The sequence below is a fragment of the Rutidosis leptorrhynchoides genome, chromosome 2, assembly GCF_046630445.1.
Source record: "Rutidosis leptorrhynchoides isolate AG116_Rl617_1_P2 chromosome 2, CSIRO_AGI_Rlap_v1, whole genome shotgun sequence".
Lineage (NCBI taxonomy): Eukaryota > Viridiplantae > Streptophyta > Magnoliopsida > Asterales > Asteraceae > Rutidosis > Rutidosis leptorrhynchoides.
In genome coordinates this window covers 105,839,310-105,866,991 of record NC_092334.1, presented here as the reverse complement: position 1 = coordinate 105,866,991, position 27,682 = coordinate 105,839,310, and the positions used below count along the sequence as shown (strand labels likewise).

At 39.1% G+C, this 27,682-nt stretch overlaps 1 protein-coding gene across 2 annotated transcripts; it reads left to right on the top strand.

The window, feature by feature from the left end:
• Positions 1-966: 966 nt before the first annotated feature.
• LOC139891265 (uncharacterized) lies at positions 967-26,318 on the top strand. 2 transcript variants are annotated; one of them, XR_011773599.1, is made up of 5 exons: positions 967-1,119; positions 4,298-4,955; positions 5,075-5,149; positions 13,772-13,867; positions 25,793-26,318. XR_011773599.1 is itself a non-coding variant. In XM_071874216.1 (2 exons), exons 1-2 carry the CDS (start codon positions 25,339-25,341, stop codon positions 26,198-26,200), a joined length of 501 nt encoding a protein of 166 aa, XP_071730317.1. In that variant the 5' UTR covers positions 25,333-25,338; the 3' UTR covers positions 26,201-26,318. The 2 variants fall into 2 exon arrangements, 1 of the variants encoding a protein (XP_071730317.1); XM_071874216.1 differs by lacking the exons at positions 967-1,119; positions 4,298-4,955; positions 5,075-5,149; positions 13,772-13,867 and adding an exon at positions 25,333-25,431.
• The last annotated feature ends 1,364 nt before the right edge of the window (positions 26,319-27,682 follow it).

Sequence of the window (27,682 nt, the reverse complement as noted above, 5' to 3'; positions counted from 1 at the left end):
AATTCAAACACATTTCGTTGACACATTTTATCGAACAGTTACCGTGCAAAAACTTTGTTTTAGCACAAAGAACGAAGAAAACTAACATAGATCGAATAATATAACATAGATCTAAGAAAACTAACCTGTTCTTGAGACATAATGAACGATGATAGTGATTCGATGATGTTGGTAGCGTAGTAGCTCGCTTGTACTATAAGGAAGCTTGATGACGGCTTAGCGACGATGAAGATGGAAGGATGAAGATGATCTAGTAAGGATGAAGATGTGAGGATGATGATGTAGATTTTGCGAGTGATTTGCGAGAATGTAAGGAAGCTTGATGACGATTTTGCGAGTGACGAGCGAATGGGCACCAGAGAGCAGCTTGCGTATGAGTGTGGTTGTGAGGTGAACAGTGAACGCAAAGTGATTATTTAACTAGCTTTTTTAGGTAAGACGCAAGGCCGCAAGGTCGCAAAGACGCAAGGTCGCAAGGACGCAAGGCATCTTGCGCCTTGCGAGGGCAAATTGTCAAACTTTTTTTAAGAGCTGTCAGCCAACAAGCTTCTAAAAAATGGGCATTTTGGTGATATTTCCTTGATGAAAGTGATTAGGTGGGCATGCAAAATGAATTGATCCATGAGGGCATGGATATTTTTGAAGGACAAAGTGATGATAGGCTTGATGAATTGAATAAAGAAATGGGCCCAACAACTAGTCATGAGCCCAACGCAAGAAAGTCACAAAGGCCCAAGAACCGGCCCAAACGTTATGAAGATTAGTAGCCTGTTTGATTAGTCAACGTAATTAGTTGGAATACTTGGCAAGAGTCGGTTAGTCAGTTAAGTGTTGTTAGGTCGAGTAGTTATAGGTTGTTAATACTCGATTCAATTCAATTCAATTGTACATTCATAATATCAATTTCAGTTCAATAAAAAAAAATCACGTTTTTAAAATATAAAAAAAAAATTAACAAAACTCAGTGAGAAGACAACTTAATTCATTAATATGATATCAACGATGATGCCGATGAAATCAGAAGAACTTAGTCTATTACTGCTTACAGATACTACAACTCACCAGAAACCCTAAAAGGCTAAAAGCAGCAACAAAACGGCAATCTCTCATATTCTTCGAGTATGTTCCTTCTCAGTTTTAGAATTCAATTCCTTCTCAATTTTAGAATTCAATTCCTAATTTGTTCATGGTTACATTATTATAGTGTGTGCGTGTATATGTATAGCACTGTTATACTGTTTACTGTTATTAGAATAAGAAATAGGTTGTGGAATAGAAACAGGTTTTTTCCTAGTAGATTTTTTTTAATTATAAAAGTTTTCATATATATTGAATAATAAATTCAATAATACTAATAAACTCATAGGTTTTTTCCTAGTAGATTTTTTTTTTTTAATTATAAATTTTCTAGACCATTTAATGGGCTGATCACTATATATCTAATATATAGTAAAAAAAAATTTGGGCCCCTATGAATGATAGGTCCTGTTTCATGACACACTTGAAACATGCTCAAATCCGCCCCTAATATTAATTTATTTTCTTAAAAGAATAGCATATATGTTGTGCTTGGTGGCGGAAGATAGTGGTACCAAAAGGGGTATCTGCCCCACATGGATTTAACGGGAATTTTTTTTTTTTATACTAAAGGAAAAAAAAAATATTTACCAAATTTTTTTACCCCTGCTGACAATGAAAAATTTATTAAAATTTTACACCCGCCCCATTTGTATCCGGGTTCAAGTTCCGCAACTGGCTGTGCTATATATTTTGTGATTAAAGTTTTGAGATGATGATAATCAAAGGTTTTCAGTTTTACAGTAGCATATATTCTTTTAGTTACTAGTTTCTACATTGAGCTGAATGAACCTAGCCTGCGTTTGGTTCACCAAATTTCATAGAATTCAATGGGTTTAGCATCTCAATTTCACTCCATATGAGCGTTTGGTTAAAAGTGAATTGAACTGCAATTCTCCTAATTCCGTCTCTAAAAGGAATTCCCTTGTGAATTCCATGTAATGCCCCATGATCACATAAATATAACTATTAGAGAAAATACTCATATGGTAATAGTAGTTGTTGGTATTAAATGCAAAAGAATGTATGTATGTAAAGGAAGAGTTTAAGAGTACTTAGTAAAGGGGCTTATGGTATAAGCTAAGAAGCTTGAAGCACGCATCAATATCTTGTTCATATTTAAAGCAATGTGATTACCGAGTTATTTACGAATACTGAGATATATGCTATGTATATGATATATGATTGATTGTTACATGTTAAATTAAAGAAGATAAAATTATTAGAGATGTATGAATGCATGTATTGTCAAGAGTTAATAGTGCTGTATGAATGCATGAAATGTTACGTTACATTCACGTTTAGAGTATGCGATTTATGTTTATATATTATATATGTATTTTATATGGTTAATGTGTACCGACGGTAAATACGAATACCGAGTTTAACACGGGGTGAAATTGGGTAGTGTTGTTGTTGTAACGCAAGCTTCACGTTATTCAGAGAATGGGATCCATATATATATATATATATATATATATATATATATATATATATATATATATATATATATATTGGGATCCAAATACAGAAATGGTTATGTTCTCAGTTACACATTAACAAAGAGATCTCATAATGTATTTATATGTAAAGAGCATGTCATGACATTATACATCAACAACAATACCCAATTCCACCAAAGTGGAGTATGGGGGAGGTTAGATGTAGACAGTCTTTCCTCTACCCTAGAGTAAAAGGGAAGTCATTCCTCCACCCACGGATACCTATCGGTTCGCGGGTAGAAGGAGTCGTCCCTCCCTATACTAGAGGACAGAAAGGCTGCTTTCTAAGGACCTCTGGCCAGAAAGAACCATAATTCAATCATGTGAAGTAAAAAAATGCAAGTAAAGTAGATAAAATAGAAACATTACCATGGAAAATGTATACTCCAATACTATATGTATAGATAAATATAGCATGTAACAAAGTAAAGTAATAGAACATATAAGTAAAATATGTATGTGTCAAATATGCATGTATTATGTATAACAAGCCATGTAAGTATAATTTGTATATGTAAACATGTAGGTATGAAGCATGTAGGTATACTATGCAGTCTAAAACAAATAAGTATACTATGTAAGCATAGAACAAATAAGTATACTATGTAAGCATAAAGACATGAAACATGTAAATACGCATAATTTAATGCGATATAATGTAATACAAAATGTAACGGTATAATGCAATAAAGCATGTAAATAAGTATAGTGTAATGCACACAACATGTTGGAATATGCTACAATAAGTATAACTGTATAAGTATAATATGTATCAATAAAACATGAAAAAAAAAAAAAAAAAGTTGAGAATACAAACATATATGAAGCAAAAAAAGCAAGTAGGCAAAAAAAGACATATACAATATACAATATACAATATACAATAAATATTTAAAACTAAATAAATAAATAAGAATATAAAATAAAAATATATACAACCTAGTCATCAATTCTAATTCTACTCATCCACAAATTTCTATCAGAAGTCATGTCCACAGTCAATAAAAGCTCCTTCATGTCAAGCTTCAGTCTATCCTCCAACCTACATGTAGGTCTACCTCTTCTCCTTACGCTGCCAACCGTGAGGGCTTCCACTCTCCTAACGGGTGCTGTGGGTGGCTGCCTCCTTAAATGGACAAACCATCTAAGTCGTCCTTCTCTCAGCTTGTTGATGATATTCCCAACTTTTAAGTTCTCCCTAAAAACTCCATTAGGTATCATGTCTAACATGGTCTTGCCACACTTCCACCTAAGCATCCTCATTTTTTCTACCTCCATCCTCCTCTCTTGGGCCTTCGTCATGACATTATGTATGTGATATTTTATAAGAAAAAAGCACGTGTTCACTAAGCCTTTAGGCTTACAGATATATTGCATAATGTTCAAGAAAAGTAAAAAGCAGACTCTAAGACTTAATGACAAGTAAGAAATTTTTAAGGTGTGTACGATTTAAGGATGTTTATTTCGTAGAGATAGAAAATTTATTTGTTAGAGATGATTTTGTACAAAATGTAAATTGTATAGAGATGTTTACCTAGAGTATGTAAAATGTATAACTTCCCTTGTTAATTGAGACCGGGAGAAGAGGTAGAAAAGGACATGAGTTACATTCCAATTCCATCAAAAACATTCGCCGAACCAAATGCACCCTTAGGGTTTACATCTCTGTTTGTAATTGGCTTAGGAATTTGACATGCTGTTTTTGTCGCATTTTTCAGATACACTTAAGTTTCGTCTGCTGCTTCTGTTGGAAGCTGCAGTGAAGTGCAGATTGACACCAAAGGGTAACTATAAACAGATGCCTCACAAAATAAGTGATGCTGTGGCAGAAGGTGTTATTCAATGTTTGAAGGAGCTACTTATGAAGTGCTATTTGCCTTGTTTTCGCTATGTTAAATTGGTAGATTGAGATCTACTTATTGGTTTGGAAATGTGTTATTTGTTTGCAGATGGTTGTGCTACCTAACGGTTTAGGTTATCACGTTCAAACACATATTGAACATTCACCCAAATAAGCTGTGTACCACCGAAACTTGGCTTGAGTGGTATGGGGTGAGATTCAACTTGGGTACTGCCAACCCAGGTTCAATTCTCACTTCAAGCAGGGAGTTTCCAACCTTTGATGGTACTGCCAACATCAATGCGATTTGGGAAGGTCTCTGGGGGGTTTTTCCCAACCTTCGATGGTACTGCCAACATCGTCGCGAATTGGGTTTCCTCCTAACGCGTATGTGGGTGATAAATGAGAGCATTCGATGTCGATATCGCCGTTTTAAAAAAAAATAAGCTGTGTGCCTTGACGAATGTTTACTTTCTTTCCTTCGATCTCAATCTGTAAAGGTCACAGTTGGTCATTTGCCATCACTTCTGCCAACAGTATGTATTCTTTAAAGTTATCGATATTTTTTTTTTATTTTTTTTTTTTCATTTTCTGGGTGGAAATATAAAGATAAAACCTTTTATAAGAAGTTAATATTGCTTTCGTTTTTGCAAAGGCTGCACTGGGATATGCAAGCAGTTCTAAGCTTTGTGTAGATGCTTTCATGACTCTTCGTGTGCTTGTAGCTAAGGTATAAGTTACAACTTACAAGGATTATATATGCTCAAAATTATTAACTGCTCATCTGGTCATGGTATATTTTGTATCTTGATCGTATATATGAAGGTTGGTACATCAGATCAACTAGCTTTCGTGTTACCTAAGTCAAACTGGAAAAGTTTGCTCATTTCAAAAACTATGATTATTGGGGCTGCTGGAAGTTTACGAAACTATTTGTCTTGGAATTCATTATATTAACAAGTTCCATGTAGAGCATGTCAAAACCAATTTGAACATAAAGCGGAAGCATATTAATGTAAACAAATTAATATAAAGTTTAACCATTTAAACATGAATCCCATATGAATATCAAGTCAAGAATATATGCTTAAAAGTAAAAGAGCTAGTTCATGAAGTTATACCTTCTCCAAGTTAGGAGGTTAAATGATAATGAAGATGATGAACAAGTGTGTTAAAACCCCAAGCTTTTGATGCACTAACACCACCCTTGAACTTGGTTATGTTTTATACACTTAATCACCTTAAAACCAAGCTAGAAACCCACTTTTCTTTGAACCCAAAATCTGGACAGCAGGTTGTAAAAGATGGTGATGAATGGAGTCTCAAAACTATGAAACCTCAAGAGATAATACCCCAAACTTTTACCCAACACCTAATGCAATGGTTAGGATTTATTGACACTTAAATTTAGCTTGAAAATAAACTTGAAAACCCTCTCCAAAAGGCTGAAAGTTTCGGCCAGAAATGAAGAGAAAAAGAGCAGAATTTTTCAAGTGTGTTGTATGTGTGTTACATGCAAGTTTTTGGTCAAATGCCTTGGTATACTTGATGTGCTTGTCCTTGAAAGTTGAAGCCTCAAAAATACCAAAGGAATAAGCATGGGAGGGCATTTCTTGGGGCTACAAAATCTGCCCACACACTAACCCATTTTTATATACAAGATGTAATTTTTATAAAACTTGTATAAACTTTTATAAAACTTGTATATGTATTTGTTCTTGCAATGATTTTATAAACCATTTTATAAAATATAACACAACATAATTATTTAAACCTATAAATAATTACATATAAATTATCCAAATAATTTGTCTCAAGTGATGATATTTTTAGAAAACCGATTTTCTAAAGTTCAAGCGTCGCGTATTTACTTAACGATCCAACCGTTAAGATTTAATACTTATAAGGTGTCGGTAAGTTTGTTATTGGGTATGACCCGACTTGGATCAAAACATATTAGTCACTTTAATTTAATATGTCTCTCGGGCATACGAAATACCTTCAATCTCCCACTTGCACGAGAAACCTAAGAAATTAATGCAAGTGATGGATACCACCTAACTACCGTCCATCACCCCTAATATGTTATGACTTAGTGCCATTCAATAACATCATCCCTTTCGAGTTCCCATCTCGAATATGATTTAGGTGAATCTTTCAATATATCCTTTTGTCCTAGATGTCATGTTAAATCCAAGAGATATAGAATGATCACTCTCTTATAGATTTAACTTTATCAGGCCTTAGACATCTGACTCTCAACGAATAAGAGGGACAAATTCCATCTTGACTACATACGTCCTAGACACTACACCTTGTACCATACCTGAAGCCTCCCTTATGAGCTACCTTCTCAGAATAGCGAAGGAAAGAATCAAGGTACGATATTCAGTGAATATCTGAACCCAATATGTATCTCAGGTCAGAGGATACAATGATATTCTCCTTTACTCAAGATTACATGTGATCAACTACAAAAGCTCCATACAGTAAATCTTGAGAGCGGGTCTTCCAATATTTGTGTCCCACAAATATCTATGAACCTTGGTTGCAACCTTGCCCCACATTCACCATATGAATGTTAACCAATCCAAGTTCATAATAGTCTAGACCTCACACTTGTTCCCACAAATGTGATCAACTACGGAATTTAGAATAATAGTTTATTCATGGATAAAATATGCAAAATTGGAACATGACTCATAATTAAATTAATACCATAATTATATTAATGAGTTTGAACTAATTCGTTCCGTTACAATACATAAAATAGATCATTTCCAATCACTAGAATATCGAAGCCCTAATGCACAAACATGTCCCTCATGTTTTGGCCCATGTAAAAGCTTCGTGAGTGGATCCGCAACATTATGATCTGTGTGAACTTTGTGAATACATATATTTTTCTTTTCAACCTCATCCCTGATGTAGTTGAATCTCCGCTCAATGTGACGAGTCTTTTGATGAGCACGAGGTTCCTTGATTTGAGCAATCGCACCCTCGTTGTCACAAAAGATCTCAAGAGGGTCCTGAATGGAAGGGACCACTCCTAAGTCGTCGATGAATTTCTTCATCCATGCAGCTTCCTGAGCTGCCAGTGAGGCGGCAATGTACTCCGACTCTGTAGTGGATAACGCAACAACATCCTGTTTTGAACTCTTCCAAGAGATTGCACCACCATTTAACATGAAGACATAACCGGATTGTGATCGAGAGTCATCTCGATCAGTTTGGAAACTCGCGTCCACGTAACCTTTTACGACGAGTTCCTCCTCACCAGACCCATATATTAGAAACATATCCTTAGTTCTCCTAAGGTATTTCAATATACTTTTAACAGCAATCCAATGACTGTTTCCTGGGTTATTCTGGTATCTACTTGTCAAGCTTAGAGCGCATGACACATCCGGTCTAGTACATATCATCGCATACATGATAGACCCAATAGCAGATGCGTATGGGACTTTCTTCATTCTCTCTTGTTCATCTTTCGTGGTAGGACACTGAGATGAACTGAGATAGGTTCCTCTTTGAATAGGTACCAAACCTTTCTTAGAGTTTTCCATCTTGAACCTTTTCAAGATTTTATCAATGTATGTACTTTGACTTAAACCTATCAATCTCTTGGATCTATTCCTATAGATCCCTATCCCTAATATGTATTGTGCGTCTCCAAGATCCTTAATGGAGAAGCAACTCTTTAGCCAAGTTTTGACTCCTTGCATTGTGGTAATATCATTCCCAAATAATAATATATCATCCACATATAGCACAAGGAATATTATAGAGCTCCCACTAGCCTTCTTGTATACACAAGCTTCATCACCATTTTTAATGAAGCCAAATTTCTTTGCCTCTTCATTAAAACGATGATTCCACATTCTAGATGCTTGTTTCAATCCGTAGATTGATTTCTTTAACTTGCATACCTTTTTAGGATTTTTCGGATCAACAAAACCTTCGAGCTGTACCATATAGACATCTTCCTCAAGATATCCATTTAGGAAAGCGGTTTTGACATCCATTTGCCATATTTCATAGTCATAGTGAGCAGCAATGGCAAATAATATCCTAATAGACTTTAGCATTGCCACTGGCGAGAAAGTTTCATCATAGTCAACCCCTTGAGTTTGAGTGAAACCTTTTGCTACAAGTCTAGCTTTGTATGTATCCAAGTTTCCATGTATGTCGGTTTTCTTCTTGAAAAGCCATTTGCAATCAACTAGTTTGGAGCTAGGAGGTTGCACTATAAGTTCCCAAACTTGGTTTTCATACATGGATTGCATCTCGGCGTTCATGGCTTCCTGCCATTTATATTTATCAATCCTTGATAAAGCATCTTCGTAGTTTGTCGGTTCATCCAAATCAACCGTATAGCAACCATCCACGAGAAAACCATATCTCTCAGGAGGATTACTAATCCTACTAGATCTTCGAACGTCTTGTGTACTTTGATCATCCACTTGATCATTTTCAACACCCTCATGTTGAGTACTAGTGTCAACCATTTGTGTATCATCAACTTGATCTTGTACCTCTACAAGATCTATTTTCCTTTCACCATCACCTTCCATAAGGAATTTGGTTTCAAGGAATTCCGCCTTTCGAGCAATAAATACACTTTGCTCGGTCGGATCATAGAAATAGTATCCCATATCATCCTTGGGATATCCTATGAAGATACACTTTGTGGATCGAGCATGCAACTTATTAGCAACATGACGCTTAGGATAAGCTTCACATCCCCATACTTTTAAGTATGAAAGAGAAGGAGGTTTTCCAAACCACATCTCATGAGGAGTTCGTTCCACTTTCTTGGTTGGGGCCATATTTAAAATACGAGCCGCGGAGCTTAGACAATAACCCCAAAATGATAGAGGTAACGAGCTTCTTGCCATCATAGATCGAACCATATCCATTAGGGTTCGGTTCCTCCTTTCAGAAACTCCATTAAGTTGGGGTGTTCCGGGTGGAGTAAGTTGTGAGATGATCCCACAACTCCTAAGATGATCTTGGAAGGCATCGCTTAGGTATTCACCTCCTCTATCGGTACGAAGTACCTTAATTGTCTTATTGAGTTGATTTTGTACTTCGTTTTGATATTCTTTGAATGCTTCAAAAGTTTCATCCTTATGTCTTAACAAGTAGACATATCCGAAACGACTAAAGTCATCAATGAAAGTAACAAAGTATCTTTCACCATTCCTTGTCATGGGCTTAAAGGGTCCACACACATCCGAATGTATTAATCCCAATAAGTCTTTAGCCCTTTCGTAGGTCCCTTTGAAAGGTGCTTTAGTCATCTTGCCTTGTAAACAAGATTCACATACATCAAACGAATCCATTTCATTTGATTTCAAAAGTCCATTCTTTTGAAGTGTATGCATTCGGTTCTTGTTTATGTGACCAAGGCGACAATGCCATAAGTAGGAATCACTCAAATCCCTTTTGAGTTTCTTGGTGCTTGTATGGTACATTGAGCTACTAGATGATGTGTCATCATGAACCAATTCATAAATTCCATTTGAAGGCGAAGCCTTGAAATAGAACACATTATCTAAACAAACATGGATATCATCATTAATAAAATTAACATTAAAACCACATTGTTTCAAACGAGAAATAGAAATAATGTTTCTACACAAATCCGGAGCATACAAAACATTTTCTAAAATAAGTTCCAATCCGCTTGGAAGCTTCAAAACAAAATCTCCTTGAGCTTTAACATGCACCTTTGCACCATTGCCCATATAGAGACTCGATGTTCCCGCCATATGATCACTTCTTTTGAACCCCTGCAAAGAATTGCAAATATGAGTTCCACATCCCGTGTCTAATACCCATGTATTAGAAGAAGTAATATTAAGCTCAATATATACCATATATATATTACCTGAGGTTTGCCCCGCATCCCTCTTGTCTTTCAACTCCTTAAGATAGACCGGGCAATTTCGCTTCCAGTGACCCATTTCACCGCAACCGAAACACGGGTCTTCTTTGGGGTTTGCCTTCTCGGTGACCTTTTGCTTCTTGGCCTTGTTGATGGTTGGGGTAACCATCTTCCCCTTCCCTTTGCCTTGATAGGCGGGTCCTTTTCTCTTAGCCACCTTTGGCTTAGAGGTGTTACCTTTGGACCCACCTTGATCGATTGCTAACACGGGTAAAGCTCTTTTACCCATGCTAGTTTCCGCCGTTCTAAGCATACCGTGAAGCTCACCTATGCTCTTATCCATCCCATTCATATTGTAATTAATTACAAATTGATCAAACCTTTTTGATAGGGAATTAAGGATAAGATCGGTGGCTAACTCATTTGATATGTTTAGGTTAAGATGGTTAGCATGATCAATAAGGCTCTTCATTTTGAGGACATAAGAGGAGACGGATTGGGTGTCATCCATACGACATGCATGTAGCGCTCGAACCGTTTCGAAGCGCTCGACACGTGCTTGTTGAAGGAAGATCTCCTTCAATTGCGTAATCATGTCATATGCACTATGATGTTCGAAATCCTTTTGGAGTTCGGGTATCATAGTCCCAAGCATTAGACAAGCGACTTGCACCGAATCGGCGCAATACTTGTCATAATAAGCCATGCCCTCTATATCTTCCTCATCCGGTTGGTCGGGAATAGGGTCCTCCAACACATACGCTTTGTCCTCAAGTTTGAGGACAATCCTAAGATTACGGAACCAATCCATAAAGTTCGTATGGTTGAGTTTGTCTTTCTCGAGGAGAGACCTTAATGATAGGTTGTTTAGGTTAAGTGGTGCATTTTGCATGTTGTTGTTATTTGCGGCCATCTACAAAATTTAACAAAGTTCATTTTAGTATCGATTTTAAATTTAATAAACAACACCCTTTTATAATTAATTGTTTTATTAAATATTAGAATCCAACGGTAAATCAAATTTCGGTTAGGTGACCTTTATCCCGTTATTTGATTTAGCTAGGTAGTCATTTATATGACAATTGCAATCCTTTTGCAACTTCTAAATTATGGGATCATGCAATCCTTTTGCATGGCATATTTATCCCATCAACGCCTATTTGTTCCTCATGCTTCGGTGACCCTAAGTTCATGATTTCCAAATCAAGTCGTCCTACTTGTTTAAACTTGTAAAATTAACATACAAGTGGTTAGGTGACCTTTATCCCACAAGCATGAGAATTTTACTTTAACCATATTAGTTAGTTCATAATGGTTAGGTGACCTTTATTCCATTATGAGTTCACTACTATGTTCAAGTGTTCCTACAAAAGTATGGCGTTTAACTTGTTTGCCTAGTTTTAGTTAAGGGATTTTAAGTTTTCATAAATTCTAGTTTAAGAAAACATTTGCCATACACCAACATGCATTTGGTGTATAGTTCATTATGAAAAGCCAATTTTCATGTCATATTAGTAAAGACAATTACTTTGCTATAAACCATTTTATATGCATTGTTATTTATGTCCTTAATAACCATTTATTAGTGTCCTTTTGTTGTTTCAATTTAACCATTTAAATTTTCATTTTTTTTTTGCATGTTGTTAATAACGTCTAATTTAACCAATTATATTTTAGTTTTATTTGTTGTTAACTTGTGTGATTAACTTGTAGCATACAAACATACAATCCACAATCATACAATAAACAACCAAGCATGCAAAATAAAAGTCCACAATCATGCCAAAGTGGTAAACACTTGTTTAGCCAAAACAAGTGTTACCTAAAGGGTTAAAACCACAAAGTAGGAGATTAACAAATCTCCCACTAACTCTTGCATCCTTATGCTCCATCTTGTAATCTTCTTGAATCTTCACTTTTCTTTTTACAAAATATATAACCTAATACATTTTTTTTTAGAAAAGGAAATTACAACCTAATCTATTTTACATACCAAATAAAATAAATTACATCATAAAATTACAAGATTATTACAAACCAAATGAATGAATTTACAAGCATCAAAATACAACCAAATCACACACAAATCCAACCACAAGGTCAAGGCATGATTGTGAACCATGACAACAACAAATCTTGGCCAAACTTGAAGCTCCAAAACCCATTTGGAACCCCATATTTTCGGCCAAAATATAACCCCCACCCAAAACCCAAAATTTTACTTTCTAGTTTCATGTATGTTACTAGATTGTAAAGAAAATGGGTTTACAAGCCAAATACAAGAAGCATATATCTATGACTTTGGCTCTAGATACCATTGTTGGAATTCATTATATTAACAAGTTTCATGTAGAGCATGTCAAAACCAATTTGAACATAAAGCGGAAGCATATTAATGTAAACAAATTAATATAAAGTTTAACCATTTAAACATGAATCCCATATGAATATCAAGTCAAGAATATATGCTTAAAAGTAAAAGAGCTAGTTCATGAAGTTATACCTTCTCCAAGTTAGGAGGTTAAATGATAATGAAGATGATGAACAAGTGTGTTAAAACCCCAAGCTTTTGATGCACTAACACCACCCTTGAACTTGGTTATGTTTTAGACACTTAATCACCTTAAAACCAAGCTAGAAACCCACTTTTCTTTGAACCCAAAATCTGGATAACAGGTTGTAAAAGATGGTGATGAATGGAGTCTCAAAACTATGAAACCTCAAGAGATAATACCCCAAACTTTTACCCAACACCTAATGCAATGGTTAGGATTTATTGACACTTAAATTTAGCTTGAAAATAAACTTGAAAACCCTCTCCAAAAGGCTGAAAGTTTCGGCCAGAAATGAAGAGAAAAAAGAGCAGAATTTTTCAAGTGTGTTGTATGTGTGTTACATGCAAGTTTTTGGTCAAATGCCTTGGTATACTTGATGTGCTTGTCCTTGAAAGTTGAAGCCTCAAAAATACCAAAGGAATAAGCATGAGAGGGCATTTCTTGGGGCTACAAAATCTGCCCACACACTAACCCATTTTTATATACAAGATGTAATTTTTATAAAACTTGTATAAACTTTTATAAAACTTGTATATGTATTTGTTCTTGCAATGATTTTATAAACCATTTTATAAAATATAACACAACATAATTATTTAAACCTATAAATAATTACATATAAATTATCCAAATAATTTGTCTCAAGTGATGATATTTTTAGAAAACCGATTTTCTAAAGTTCAAGCGTCGCGTATTTACTTAACGATCCAACCGTTAAGATTTAATACTTATAAGGTGTCGGTAAGTTTGTTATTGGGTATGACCCGACTTGGATCAAAACATATTAGTCACTTTAATTTAATATGTCTCTCGGGCATACGAAATACCTTCAATTTGATCATATAATATGCTTACTATTTGAATCTGTACAGATCATAAGTTATTTTTGGCTGTGTTTTTTTTCCAGCTAAGAGGGTGAGTCAGGGGACCATGGCTGCTAATTATACTGGGACTCTTGTCAACGTGCAATCACACACCGAAGGGAAGCCGACTAATACTGATGGTAAGCTTAAGTTATCCTTATTTTCTGTAATTCAGTATTGTCATTTCTCAGTTGCCATTGTATTTAATGTCATTTTGGGAATGCTTATGTGTCTTAGTTTGTGATGATCACTAATATGTTATGGATTTTTCTAACGACTGGGTTGTCGTTGGCACGTTATAAAGTATTGTACAACTTAGTAACAACCATTTTAAAATAATCAAATAATAATCGCTATGTACAGTTATTTAATGCGTGTTAACGACCACTCTTAGGATTATCGTTAGAAAATCCATATATGATATATATTATTTATTTATGAAAAATCATGCTTCCTTAAATGTCCTTAACCTATGCATTTGGGCATTGTTGTGAAAAAACTCCGATTACTTTTGATTAACCCCGATTACTCATTTTTAAGAACAAACGGGTTTAATTTTCCAGATTCTGTTTAATTAATCGTCAATGACGGTTAATAGGTCAAAATCGGATTTGTTAGTCAAAATCGGTCAAAGTTAAAATTGATCAACATTTCAACATGAATTGAAACTAGTATTTTAGAGTTTTTGAACAAATGAACGATTATGTTTATGTTTTTAGACAGTTTATGTTCGTGTTTATGATTTTCTTACCAATATAATTTTGAAATTTATTATTTAAATGTATAAAGTGTGCAATCCGATTAATTCCCAAATTAACGATTACTCCCTCCAAATCCACCCGAGTACGAGTAGCTAGTTTTGCAATCTTGCCCTTACGGCGTAAGTTAGAAAATTCCATATTTATAGCTACGATAGTACCTTTTATCATCCTAACAATTCATGTACACTCCTTTCTATCAATCACTATACTCATTAATCCTTATTAAATCAAATTTAAAACTTGACCATTCAACACAAACTTAGAAAGATGATGATCATGCATATTTTAACCGAGGGGTTTAATATGCCTGCTCAATACGTAAAGAGGGGTTTAAGGATCTTAGAACGTGGCTCTCCGGTCCGGCTACCGTGAATAACCCTGGCCGACATGATGATGTCGGCGGGGTGGCCAAGTGATTAAGTCCACCTTCGATAGCGGTCGCTGATCGGAAGGCCCCAAATAAGGTCGTAGGTACTAGCTTACAAAAGACTAACCTGTTAACCTTGAAAAGATGCTGAATAATGCTGTTTTACGTAATGTGTATCGTATGCGATGGTTACGTAATGTGCTGTGTCCGGTAAACGATGATCAGGGTTTGTATTTATAGGCAAACCCTAATTCTTGAATCGTCCCAGATCATCATAATCTCATCCATAACTGACTCCCCCGAATCACGGATATAATTATGGAAAAGATATTTACTTGACAGCTAAGCAACCGCCGTACCGGGAACAAAGGCATTCGCACGCCGCATACCGCACACAAGAACACGCATACGCACAATAGTGATTGTCCGCATACATTCGCGGTGCGCCTGCGGGTTGCGGTATCATTATGTCCCCCCAGTTTGATGTTATATGACGCGAGGCGTATGATATCAAACTATTAAGCGAAAGAAAAAACAAGAAAACGGCTAGCATTTAATATTCCGCGTGCGCCTCGATGCCATTAAATGCCTGTCACAATCGCAGAAGCCCATTCGGCGGACATGACATAAAGTTGCAGTGTGTCAGGCGCGTGCCAACCACGCGCGCACATGTAATCATACCCAACTGGCATCCACGCGCACAAATAAAGTGCTGGCCGTCGATTGCATAACACGTGTACAGCCACGATCACACCACTCCATCCAATCTGCCCTATAAATACTCCATTTCGCAGCTCATTTCCACTTCCCTGCTTCAAGCTTCCTCGTTACGCTGCCAATTTGAATTCCGATCAAAAATCGAACATTCCGGCCACCATTTAAAGGTTAGTATTCATCCGATTACTCCTAGAAAATGACTAAAGCTAACGAGACGTATGTAGATAGCGTAGAGTCTGTTATAGAGCAGAAGCACATAGATTACTTAGTGAAACAGTATCCTCCCTTAGCCAAGTACAATCCGGTGCCCCCTTTGTCTAATCAGCGAGCCCACGAGCCACCGGAGAAAAAGGTGGCTATTTACGAACATGCTTTTAAGCATGGCAACTTTAGGGTTCCTCCCTCTGACTTCTTCTTAGGCGTATTAGATCACTTCAGAGTGGGATTAGGGCAACTACACCCGTATGCCATAGGCAAAATAGTTCTTTTTGAAATGTGGTGCGCCGCAATCGACAGGGTACCGTTGGTTAAAGTTTTCTGTCATCTATACCGCCTAGCCAATCACCACAAATCCTGGTTCACCTTCTTCGCCCGACAAAATTTCACCAAAACCCCAAAGTCGAATGCGGGTAACTGGAAAGAATCTTTCTTCTTCATTGACCAAACTGTAGTTGGTACCGCTTTTCCGCAAACGCTTATATGGTGCGAGAAGGTGGAAAAGGATGTGAACAAAACTCCGGTCCTTGATGACGAGGAAACAAAGCTGTTAGCGGAGTGCGCTAACGCACAGCTGGTGCACCGGTCATACGGGAACGTGATGTTGCGGCTAGGGAAGATATCCGCACACTGGCCATGGGAGGATGTGCGTCCAGCCATAGTCGGACCGGATGGAAAGGGTAGGAATAGTATAATCACGTACTAACAACAGTTTGCTATTTATGTGTTCTAACGCATGCGTGCATGTTTGCAGAGATGAAGATGAAGAGAGTACTGACTGCGGAGGAGATTGCGGGCATCGCCTTCCGCAAACAGAATGTGAACCAACCGTTGGAGCAGGAGAAGACTGGCGAGAATGCACCTGCCACCTCCGGCAATAAGCGCAAGGCCGCCGAAGCCTCCCAATCCCAACAGAAGAAGAAGAAACTCACTCCCAAACAGAGGGAGGACAAGCGGAACGATAACTTCGTTCCCATCGAACCCCGTTCTGCGGATCTACCTCCCTCATCTGGTAAGAGTTCAGCTTTCGCGCATACCGCACATTTAAGTTTGCATTTACATAACCACTTATTAATACGCAGGGCATGCGGAAGAAACTCATCACACCCCACCGCGGGTCAATCCGGACCTCGAAGCTACTGCCGAGTCAAAGGATAAGACGATACACCTGGACTCCGAGTCCACACCAACCCCGCCACACGGTAACTTCCGATTGGCAAACCTGGCGCAGCTCACCCAGTTATCGGCGGAAAACGCCGCAGAGCAGTCCGCCTTCCTCCAACAAATCTTCCCGGCTGAGTTCCGCAACCAACTAGCCGCACTGCCTTTTAATCAGGCGCTCAACGCCTTCGTCCAAAACGGCCTTGTCTTTTTTGGCATGGTCGCAGATCAAGCCCGCCGTTCGACTAACTTGTATCAAGTGGCCTTGCGGAAAGAAACAGAGCTAGGGCTGCTACAAGCGGGGGTTGATCAGGTGAAGAAAGACAGGGACGCCGCAGAAGAAGCGCGCAAGGCGGTGGAGTTAACCGCGGCGGAAACCAAAACTGCACTGATTGAAGAGAGAAAGAAAAACCGCGAGCTGGTTGGTGCGGTTGACCAGTCCAAGGGGGAGGCGGAGCGTCTGCGGGTGGAGCTGGAAAGGGTGACGAGGGAAAGGGATGACGCGGTAACCAACCGCGAGCTGGCAGAGGCGGACCTGGCGAAGCTGCGCACTGCACTCCCCACCATTGCGCAAAAGGTGATGGATTCTGGGCCAGTTACCGAAAAGTTCAATGCCTATGTTGACGCGGTGAAAGACCACGAAGTCAACAAGGCAGTCTTAGAGGTGATTCAAGCCTGCAGCCTCACACCACCGTACCCTGACGCTGTGCAGAAGAAATTGAAGGAGGGTACGGCTGCGGCATTGCTGGAAGCGGAGAATGCTACCACCACCATTCCTATCCCTCTAATCGATGCGTTTGCGGCGGACCCAAACATGCCGATTGATGGGTTTCTCAAGGAGGATTTTTAGTTTGTGTTTGTGATGGTTTGCGCCGTAAGTCCTATGCTTAGGCAGGCAATTGTAAATGTATTTTTGAGCCCTAAGTCCCGTGTCGGGCAGGCATTTGAAACAATTACCACTTATGTAATAACTTAATTCAATGTATATGTATCTTACTGTTATGCATGCGTAGTTTGTTTGTTTATATATCGCGAATCAAAACAAAAGGTGAACCGCATGCCCATGCGCATAGTTAACCAAAACTCATGCGTATGCGGGTATTACTGCGTAAAATAAACCAATACTTTAACAATTACCCTTTAATAATTTAGACTCGAAAGCTACTGCGTTATCGCTTTGTCATGTACTTGAGGTGCACTATAGCTGTATGGTAAGCAACGCAACTAAAAACAAGCCAATGTTTTTATGCTTTGAGTTCCTCAAGCAAACCAATGCGAGAGTAATTACGCACAAGCAAACCAATGCTTGTAATTTTTTAAGTCGACTTTGCAGCCATCTAGTCTGCGTGGCGCTTGGCTAGGGGAAAACCAATTCCCTTTACCTGCCGTTAGCGTCTAGCCTTGTAACCAAACAGGCTTCTGCCGCACGGGGGCTAGAGGACACCCCTTAAGTAGGCAGGAACCGCATACAAAAAAGACTTAAACAACAAAAGTATGCGCGAGTAAATATTTAATTGGCATTAATCACAATTACAACCGCGACACATCCAAACGGACGGAAAATACATAGAAAAAATAATGTGCTACAATAAACTGGAGTGATCAGGTCCACCTAGCTACATATAACATTTTTTCAATAACGTCGCATGCCAAGTGCGTTTCACAGGTTTTCCATCTAATGTCTCGAGATGGTACGCCCCGGTATTGCTTGCCTTCGCTACCCTGTATGGACCTTCCCAACGGGGGCCCAGTTTCCCAGTATCCTCCGCATGACTTGCGTCGTTCTGACGCCAAACCAAGTCACCGCACTTGTAAGAGCGCGAACGCACACGCTGATTATAGTACTTTGCAATTTTCTGCTTGTTATTTGCTTCGTTGACAGCCGCAGAGAGTCTGCGTTCTTCCAGCAAATTAAGATTTTCCCGCAAAGCTTCAGAGTTATTTTGCTCATCAAAATTTTGTATGCGGAATGTTGGTACCCCAATTTCTGCGGGTACGACAGCTTCTGATCCATAGACCAAACTGAACGGGGTCTCACCAGTGCTTGCTTTGGGTGTTGTTCTATGTGCCCATAAAACCTTCGGTAGTTCATCTACCCAACCAACGCGACCATGACCCAACCTAGCTTTGATTCCAGCTACTATATCCCGGTTGGTGACTTCGCACTGGCCATTCGCCTGCGGATGCGCAACAGATGTAAAAGTTTGCTTAATATTAAGCTCCGCGCACCAGCTGCGAAAAGGGTCACCCGCGAACTGCGTACCGTTATCGCTAACAATTTCGTTTGGTATACCAAATCGACAGACGATGTCTTCCCATACAAAATTTCGAACCCTTTTTCCTGAGATTGCTGCCAGCGGTCTCGCTTCGACCCACTTTGTGAAATAGTCGATCGCAACAATCAAGAATTTGATGTTTCCTCGGCCTTTTGGGAATGGTCTGACTATGTCGATTGCCCATTTGCAGAATGGCCACGGTGAGGAGACTGGTATCATTGGATGCGCAGGTGCTCTGCTAATAGGTGCATGTATTTGGCATGATTCACATTGCTTAACTATGCGCGCAGTATCCACGTACATGGTGGGCCAATAATATCCTAGCCGCATTATTTTTGACACAATGGACCTGTGCCCCGAATGGAGTGCGCATGCACCCTCATGCACCTCGCGTACAACTTCCTCCGCCTCTTTCGGGCCAATGCACCTTAAGTGCGGTCCCAAATAATTCTTTCGATATAGGACGTTACCCTCAAGGGCATACAGCGGTGCCTTAACGCGGACTTTCTTTGCATCTGCGGAATCTGCAGGAGAAGTACCATCCCGCAGAAAAGCCACGATGGGCGTCATCCATGTTGAGCTTGATTCCTCGACTGGTGCCACTAAAGGCATCATAACAATGGATTTCGCATTGAGTTCTTCTATTAGAACTTTCTTTCCCATATGATCAAAAGCCAAGGCAGCCATTTTGCTTAGCGCATCCGCTTTCTTATTTTGACCCCGCATTACGTGGGAGATTTGAAAAGCTTCAAATTGGTCAGCGAGGTTGTGAACAAGCGATAGATATTGCTGCATGGCTATGTCATGCGCTTCGAAATCTCCGCTGACTTGACTGCATACTAGCTTTGAATCCACATAAGCGTGCAAAATTTTAACATTTAACCTATGCGCAATGCGCATACCTGCTAACAGAGCCTCATACTCTGCTTCGTTGTTTGTAACAGCAAAATTAAACCGCAGTGCGTATGTATGCTCTTCGCCATCCGGGCCTGTTAAAATTACACCGGCACCTGCACCTGCACCAGATGCGCTGCATGCACCATCGGTGTACAATTCCCATGGTGACAAAGTTGGTGCAGGTGGATCCTGATGTTCTGCTGATGCCTCGACCTCCGCAGGTAATTATGCTAGGTAATCAGCAAGTATTTGACCCTTAACCGCACTGCGCGAAGAAAAATTTATTTCATGTTCACCTAATTCAACTGCCCACTTAGCCATTCGGCCAGAAATCTCAGGCTTGTACAACACCTGAAAGAAAAATGATTGCGTTAGTCAATGCGGTAACCCCGGTCATTGCCGCAAAGTAGGCGTTTACCAACCTGTTTGATTGGTTGATCAGTTAGAACCACGATTGGATGTGCTTGAAAATATCGGCGCAAACGCCGCGCCGTATGGACCAGCGCATATACAAGCTTTTCTATTGGTGAGTAGTTTACTTCGCTTGATGTCAGCGTCTTGCTTACGAAGTAGACCGGCATTTGCGTCTAAGAAAAACCTCAGTCGTTAAATTTCTACGATATAAATAAAGCATGTAAATTAATGGATTACCTTTCCTCGATCCGCGATGAGGACTGAGCTGACAGCTTCCTTCGATGCCGCGAGGTACAGCGTTAGCGTTTCTCCTGATACTGGCGCAGTAAGTGTTGGTAATTCTGCAAGCACCTTTTTCATCTCCTGAAAGGCTGATTCCGCTTCCTGAGTCCATACGAAGTCTTTTTTCTTCAAACAATTTTTCAAAGTATTGAAGAATGGCAACTGTCGTTCTGCGGCTTTCGACAGAAACCGTGTGATAGCCGCAAGCTTCCCTGTTAGACTCTGCACATCTTTCTTTGTCTTCGGAGATGGCAAATTATCAATGGCCTCAATCTTTTTGGGATTGGCCTTGATACCCCGCGCTGTCACCACATGACCTAAAAACTTGCCTTCCTCTTCCCCAAAACTACATTTTAGCGGGTTAAGCTTCATGTTGATCCTGCGCAGAGATGCAAACGTTTCCAGGATGTCTGCGAGCATCTCTTCTTCGGTGTTACTTTTAATTACCAAGTCGTCGACGTACGCTTCAAGATTTCTACCGATTTGGTGCTTGAATGCTGCGTCAATTACACGCTGATAGGTCGCGCCAGCATTCTTTAAACCGAAAGGCATCTTCGTGTAACAATAAATACCCTGCGGCGTATGAAAAGCAGTCTTGTCCTCATCCTCCGCAGCCATTAAGATTTGGTGATAACCCTTGTATGCGTCCAGAAAACACTTGTACCTAAATCCCGATAGTGATTCTACCTTCCAGTCTATCTCCGGGAGAGGGTAATTGTCCTTGGGACATGCCTTATTGATATCTTTGAAATCAACGCACATCCTCCAGTTACCGTCAGCCTTTTTTACCAACACAGGATTTGCAACCCATGTCTGATAACGCACTTCCCGCAGAATGCCTGCTTTGACAAGGTTGTCCACCTCTGCGCACAACCAATCACTGCGGTCTAGGGCCATATGCCGCTTCTTTTGCCTAACGGGTGTCAATGATGGATTAACGTTTAACTTATGCTCCGCAATATCCCGCGGAACCCCTGTCATGTCTGACTCGCGCCATGCGAAAATATCTGCATTAGCTGACAGTATTCCATGCAACTTGCCCTTCGTTTCGGCTGACAAGCCTGCGCCGATTTTAATTCGCTTATCCGGATGCAAGCGATTTGCTATTACTGCACAGTTTGCAAGTTGCTCTCCTACGCTAGGAGGGCTTACAGACGCGACAGAGCCACACAGCTCGGTTGCTTGATGTGACGCAACTGTGGCAACGCCCCCTACTGTGGGAAACTTAATCAAACCATGCACTACCGATGGGATAATGTTAAAACGCCGTATAAAGTTTCTCCCTAGCAGTGCATTATATCGTGAAGTTGAACGAACCACATAAAAATCGACCAATTCACGCCTGATCATCTGCGGGTTCCTGTCATCCGCAAGCTCTATCATTAATTCTATTCGGCCTAGCGGCCACGAGTTTTCTCCAGAGAACCCTGATAGCGTAATATCAGGCTGACGTAACTGCGCTTTGACTTCTGCCGGAAGGAAACGATAATAATGCTCATACATAATATCGATACCGCTGCCAGTGTCAACATGCATGCGCTTAACCTGGATTCCGCAATCGGGGATGCGACACTTGATGATAATGGGCTCATTAATAGAATCAATTGACATTACAGGAGGGAAAGTGATCGGGAGAAGCTCCCAATCCTGATGATCGTTGTACTTTCTCCGCTGGCTGATTTTCTCTGCGTCAACCATGTTAATGGTTAAGTCGGCATTTTTCGCTTTGTCAACTTTCTGCCACGCGAAAGTCTTAGACTTCGGAGCCTCTTCTGCGGCCTTTCCCTTGTCCTTTTTAGGTGGTTTTAGATGATCCAATTTGCCCGCGCGAAGCGCTTCCAGAACCCGTTCCATCAAGTTTTTACACCAATTGGTGTCGTGACCATAATCGTCATGAAATTCACAATACTTTGTTTTGTCCCGCTTGCCAAATTCTGTAAGCGGAGTTGGAACCGCGAAGGTCGCGCATACTGGCTCCGTTGCCAAAATTTCCTTGGGCGTTTTGGACAAACTTTTGAGTAGCGCATAGTTCTGATTATTGATGCCGCGCTGATTATTGTTTCGATAATTGCCACTTGATTTCCCTTTATCATTCCTGATAGGACCACCGCTAGGATACCTTCCGCGAGAGTTGTTACCACGATTTTGATCGCGCGAACGATCATCATCGTCCTTCCTCTCGTTGCGTGTGCTAGCTGTTGGAATGTCATTATCTTCGCCACTCCGCATATAGTCGTGGCATTCATTAAGCGCCTCAGCATAAGTTGTTGGGACTGTATGGCGCAGACGCCTTACCAGTGTTGGATGACGCTCTGAGTTTATACCATGTATGAGTCCGGAAATCTGTTGCTCTGGTTTGAGATCTGGTATACGCAGGCACTCATTAGTATACCTTGTGAGAAATTCGCCCAAAGATTCCTTGGACTTCTGCACGATGTCATGGCATTCAATGTGAGTGCGCTTGCGTGGTCTCTGATTCTGATATTGCAGTAAAAACTTTGTCCGCAGATCCATAAACCCGGCAATACTACCCGCCGGCAACTTATTAAACCACTCACGAGCAATACCCTGTAGTGTCATAGGAAATATCTGACACGCAACCGGATCCACCCAGCCTTGAGTGCGCATTGCGCCTTCGAAGCGCTGTAAAAAATCATCTGGATCGGTCAGGCCATTGTAAGTACCCAACGTGCTAGGTATCTTTGGTGCTGATGGAAACGGGTACGCGGATATATGCGGAGGAAACTTGTCAAAGGTAGTCGGTAGCTCGAAGGGTGGTTTAACAGGATCCCCTTTCAAATTTGCAAAGAAACGCTTCATCATGTCCTGAACAAAGTCAGGTTGTGAAAATAAGTGAACCATATCGGGAGGTGCGGCCTGCATGAATTGACTTGCAAGATTTGCCTGCCCTTGAACATTTTGCCAAGGTTGACCCTGCGTCCGCGGATATGACCAAGGCTGCTGCGTTGGAAAAGAGGGATAACTTGAAGACGCAGAGTACACAGGTGGCTGTAAAGGAAGCGAAACCTGTGGCGCAGATATCTGCGAAACTTGAGGATACACACTTAAAAGCCCAACTGTATGCGCTGTGCTTTGCTGCTGCGCTGTTATCGGCGCCCAATGAGAGTTCGCATCTGGGATGACCCCAAATCCCCAACTATTAAGTAACGCCTGCGCATCCGCAGGAGTTAAAAATTGTGAAACTGGGCGCGGTGGTTGCCAAGGTTGCAACGGTGTAAATGACGAATTATGCTGAATGCTCTGCGTATGCAGAGGTATTGAAACAGTGGTACTGTAAATAGGTACCTGGCCGCAGCAAACCACATGCGGCCCCGTTGTTCCACCGCCAACGCCTGCAAAGATGACCCTTGGATCCACTGACGAAAAGTCCAGCCGCGTGGTTGTGACTGGTGAGTTTGCTCTTGGCGGTGTGACCCCGTCTGAATATATCGGCTTGTACCTCTGAAAGGGTTCGCCGGATATAGGTGGAGGGTATATCGTGTATCCCGCCTGAGTAGCGGCCTCCGTAGTCATAACCGGTGTATGTTGACTACCAGACGGTGCGTTCTGAACATCTGTTTGGGTATGTTCCGATGATTCCTCGGAAGTCATGATACTGTTAAAGAAAAAATTCAAAAATTTTGTAAATAACGAGTCATACAATTCAAAACCTTAAAAGAAAAAGCAATTAAACAGTCTTGAATTAATTCGACTCTCAATGAAAGCACCACTTGATCATGCATATTTTAACCGTGGGGTTTAATATGCCTGCTCAATACGTAAAGAGGGGTTTAAGGATCTTAGAACGTGGCTCTCCGGTCCGGCTACCGTGAATAACCCTGGCCGACATGATGATGTCGGCGGGGTGGCCAAGTGATTAAGTCCACCTTCGATAGCGGTCGCTGATCGGAAGGCCCCAAATAAGGTCGTAGGTACTAGCTTACAAAAGACTAACCTGTTAACCTTGAAAAGATGCTGAATAATGCTGTTTTACGTAATGTGTATCGTATGCGATGGTTACGTAATGTGCTGTGTCCGGTAAACGATGATCAGGGTTTGTATTTATAGGCAAACCCTAATTCTTGAATCGTCCCAGATCATCATAATCTCATCCATAACTGACTCCCCCGAATCACGGATATAATTATGGAAAAGATATTTACTTGACAGCTAAGCAACCGCCGTACCGGGAACAAAGGCATTCGCACGCCGCATACCGCACACAAGAACACGCATACGCACAATAGTGATTGTCCGCATACATTCGCGGTGCGCCTGCGGGTTGCTGTATCATTAGATGATATACCAAAAATGAAGATATTTGATAGCCTCTTAACTCCACCTAGCTTCCTTCCTAAGTTTAAAATTAAATTAAATGCACGCTTCACCTACCATCCATGCATCCTCATCAAACATTTAATATTCTTTGGTCATAATTCATAAATTCTCATTAAATTGCAATTCAAACTCTTTATAAACTTTAACCAACACCATTTCTATACGAGTACGTACCAACAACCATGATCACCCATCCCGAATCAAGTTCCCTTGTCACTCGTGATTTGCTTGGCGATCATCGTTCATCCGAACAACAACTTCTTCCCGACTTAAAGGTATACTTATTTTCTACCATTTAGACAGTTAGTTCTCTAAAGATTAAGTTCCTCTAAATTTACAATTTTTCCATATTTGTTGAGTTATGAGTGAACAAACAAAACATTAATTGTGCCCTTTTACTTTAGTTATTAGTAGTGGGCCCTTGTTATTTTAATGTTTTTTTTTTTTATCTGATTTTTACAACCCCTACTTGAGAAATTTTAACTCGAAATGATCTTAATTCATCCTTATACGTTTAATCACGTTATTAGCTTATTTCTTTAGTGTATTTTATCTAATAATAGTTTTGTTGAAGTATCAACAAGACAACAACATGCTAACTAAATCATATTTGTCACACATGATTTTTGATTGTAGGATTCAAGTGATCATCATACCACATCAAAGCATCAAAACCTCAACAAACCACCATTAAACATCTTTGATGACATCAACTTAGACCTTAAACTTGTTCCTTTATCATCATCATCTTCATCATCATCATCATCGTCATTATCATCACCACCTTATACTCTTGGCAAAGTTAAATTTGCACTTGAACGAGCACAAAAAGACTACACGAAGAAACGTTGTATTTCAACGCCAAAATTAACGTTTCAAGAAACAACAAAAGTTGAGGAAGAAATTTATGCTGCTGGATGCCCAAGTTGTTTGCTTTATGTTCTTATACCTAAAACCAACCCAAAATGTCCTCGTTGCAACATGGTTGTACCTTTTCCTACAACTATGAAGAAACCTCGTACAGATCTTAACTTCACAATTTAAGCTAACTAGCTAATATCGTACTAACATGTGCTGCTGATCATAATCATTAAGATGGTACAACTTACTAATTTTGTGTACTAAATATTTTATAAATGATAGGTGTGTTTTTATGGTTATGGTAAAAGAAATTACTCCATTATGTGCACCTTTTTTTAACAAGTTATGGAGAATTAGTTCATATATTCGGCTTTGATTTTTTTGTTTCTTTTTTCCGAAAAACAAAAAAATTAAATAAATATGAGAAGTTTTTCATCAAATTGATGAAAAGTTCAAACGATTATGCAATTGAGCGAACACTAATCTGCTTATTAGATACAAAAGATCGTATAACTAAAAGGGGTGCGAGTTAAACTAAAACGACAAAAACGACTGAACCACGCATCAAAATTTAAGGATGACAACATTCGAACTTGAACTTAAGCTATAGCATCCTTTTTGTGATCACGACCAAACTTTGAAAATGAAAGTGAATACCAGCAAACCCTATTTAAAAGCTCCACACCGATTAAAGGTATGGAACCTAAACCAAAACATAAATGAAAACCAAACATTTGCTACCTTCAAGTCTTCAACTATTGGGAAATATAAATTCTATTCATGTGAATGGACAAAACATATGTGGCTTTGTTAACTTTTATTTTGTGTATAATATTAAATATTAGTTTAAAATTTAACTATAAGAAGCTAGTAGTAAAAACAAATCAATAAATCATCTTTTATTATTTCATTTAATTACCTTTAGTGAATTTTCGGTCAAATGATAGATCACTCAATAACTTATATAGATTTTGTATATCTTGCTTTTATCGATTATTAAATTTTTATTTAGACTTAATACGTAACTATTTATTACTGCACGTTATTGGTGTGAGGTGGGACGTCTAAAATGCAATTTAATGCTTTGAAAAGCTACATCAAATTATATGAGTATTTATTTATTGACACATTCAAAGATACCTAATTCACACCCGTTCTTTCTTTTATTCATTATTATTATTATTATTATTATTATTATTATTATTATTATTATTATTATTATTATTATTATTATTATTATTATTATTATTATTATTATATAAATTATAAATTACGGAGTAAAAATTTAATTTAGAAAACAACTAGATGTGGAGCCCTCGCTTCGCGCCGGGGGCTCCGTTTTGAATGCGAGTTAAAAAAAAGTCTTGATCTATTTTGTAAAAAAGAATTTTTTTCGACATCTAACATTGAAGAGTTGTTCCTTTTGTGAAAGTTGCTTCTTTTAGCGTTCGGATTTTATTTTAAAAAAAAAAGTTAGTAAAGTGGGGGTTCGATTTGTATTTTAATAAAAGTTAGGGGGTTAAGTTTGTGAAATTTGAAAAAAATATACGTATAAAGTGGGAGTTCGATTTCTATTTTAATAAAAGTTAGGGGGTTAAGTTTGTGAAAATTGAATATTAGTAAAAAAAAAAGTTAGTAAAGTGGGGGTTCGATTTGTATTTTAAT

Coding starts and splice junctions, on each gene's coding strand:
- LOC139891265 (XM_071874216.1), top strand. CDS start 25,339: ATGATCACCCATCCCGAATCAAGTTCCCTTGTCACTCGTGATTTGCTT. Junction 25,432..25,792: donor AACTTCTTCCCGACTTAAAG/GTATACTTATTT, acceptor TTTTGATTGTAG/GATTCAAGTGATCATCATAC.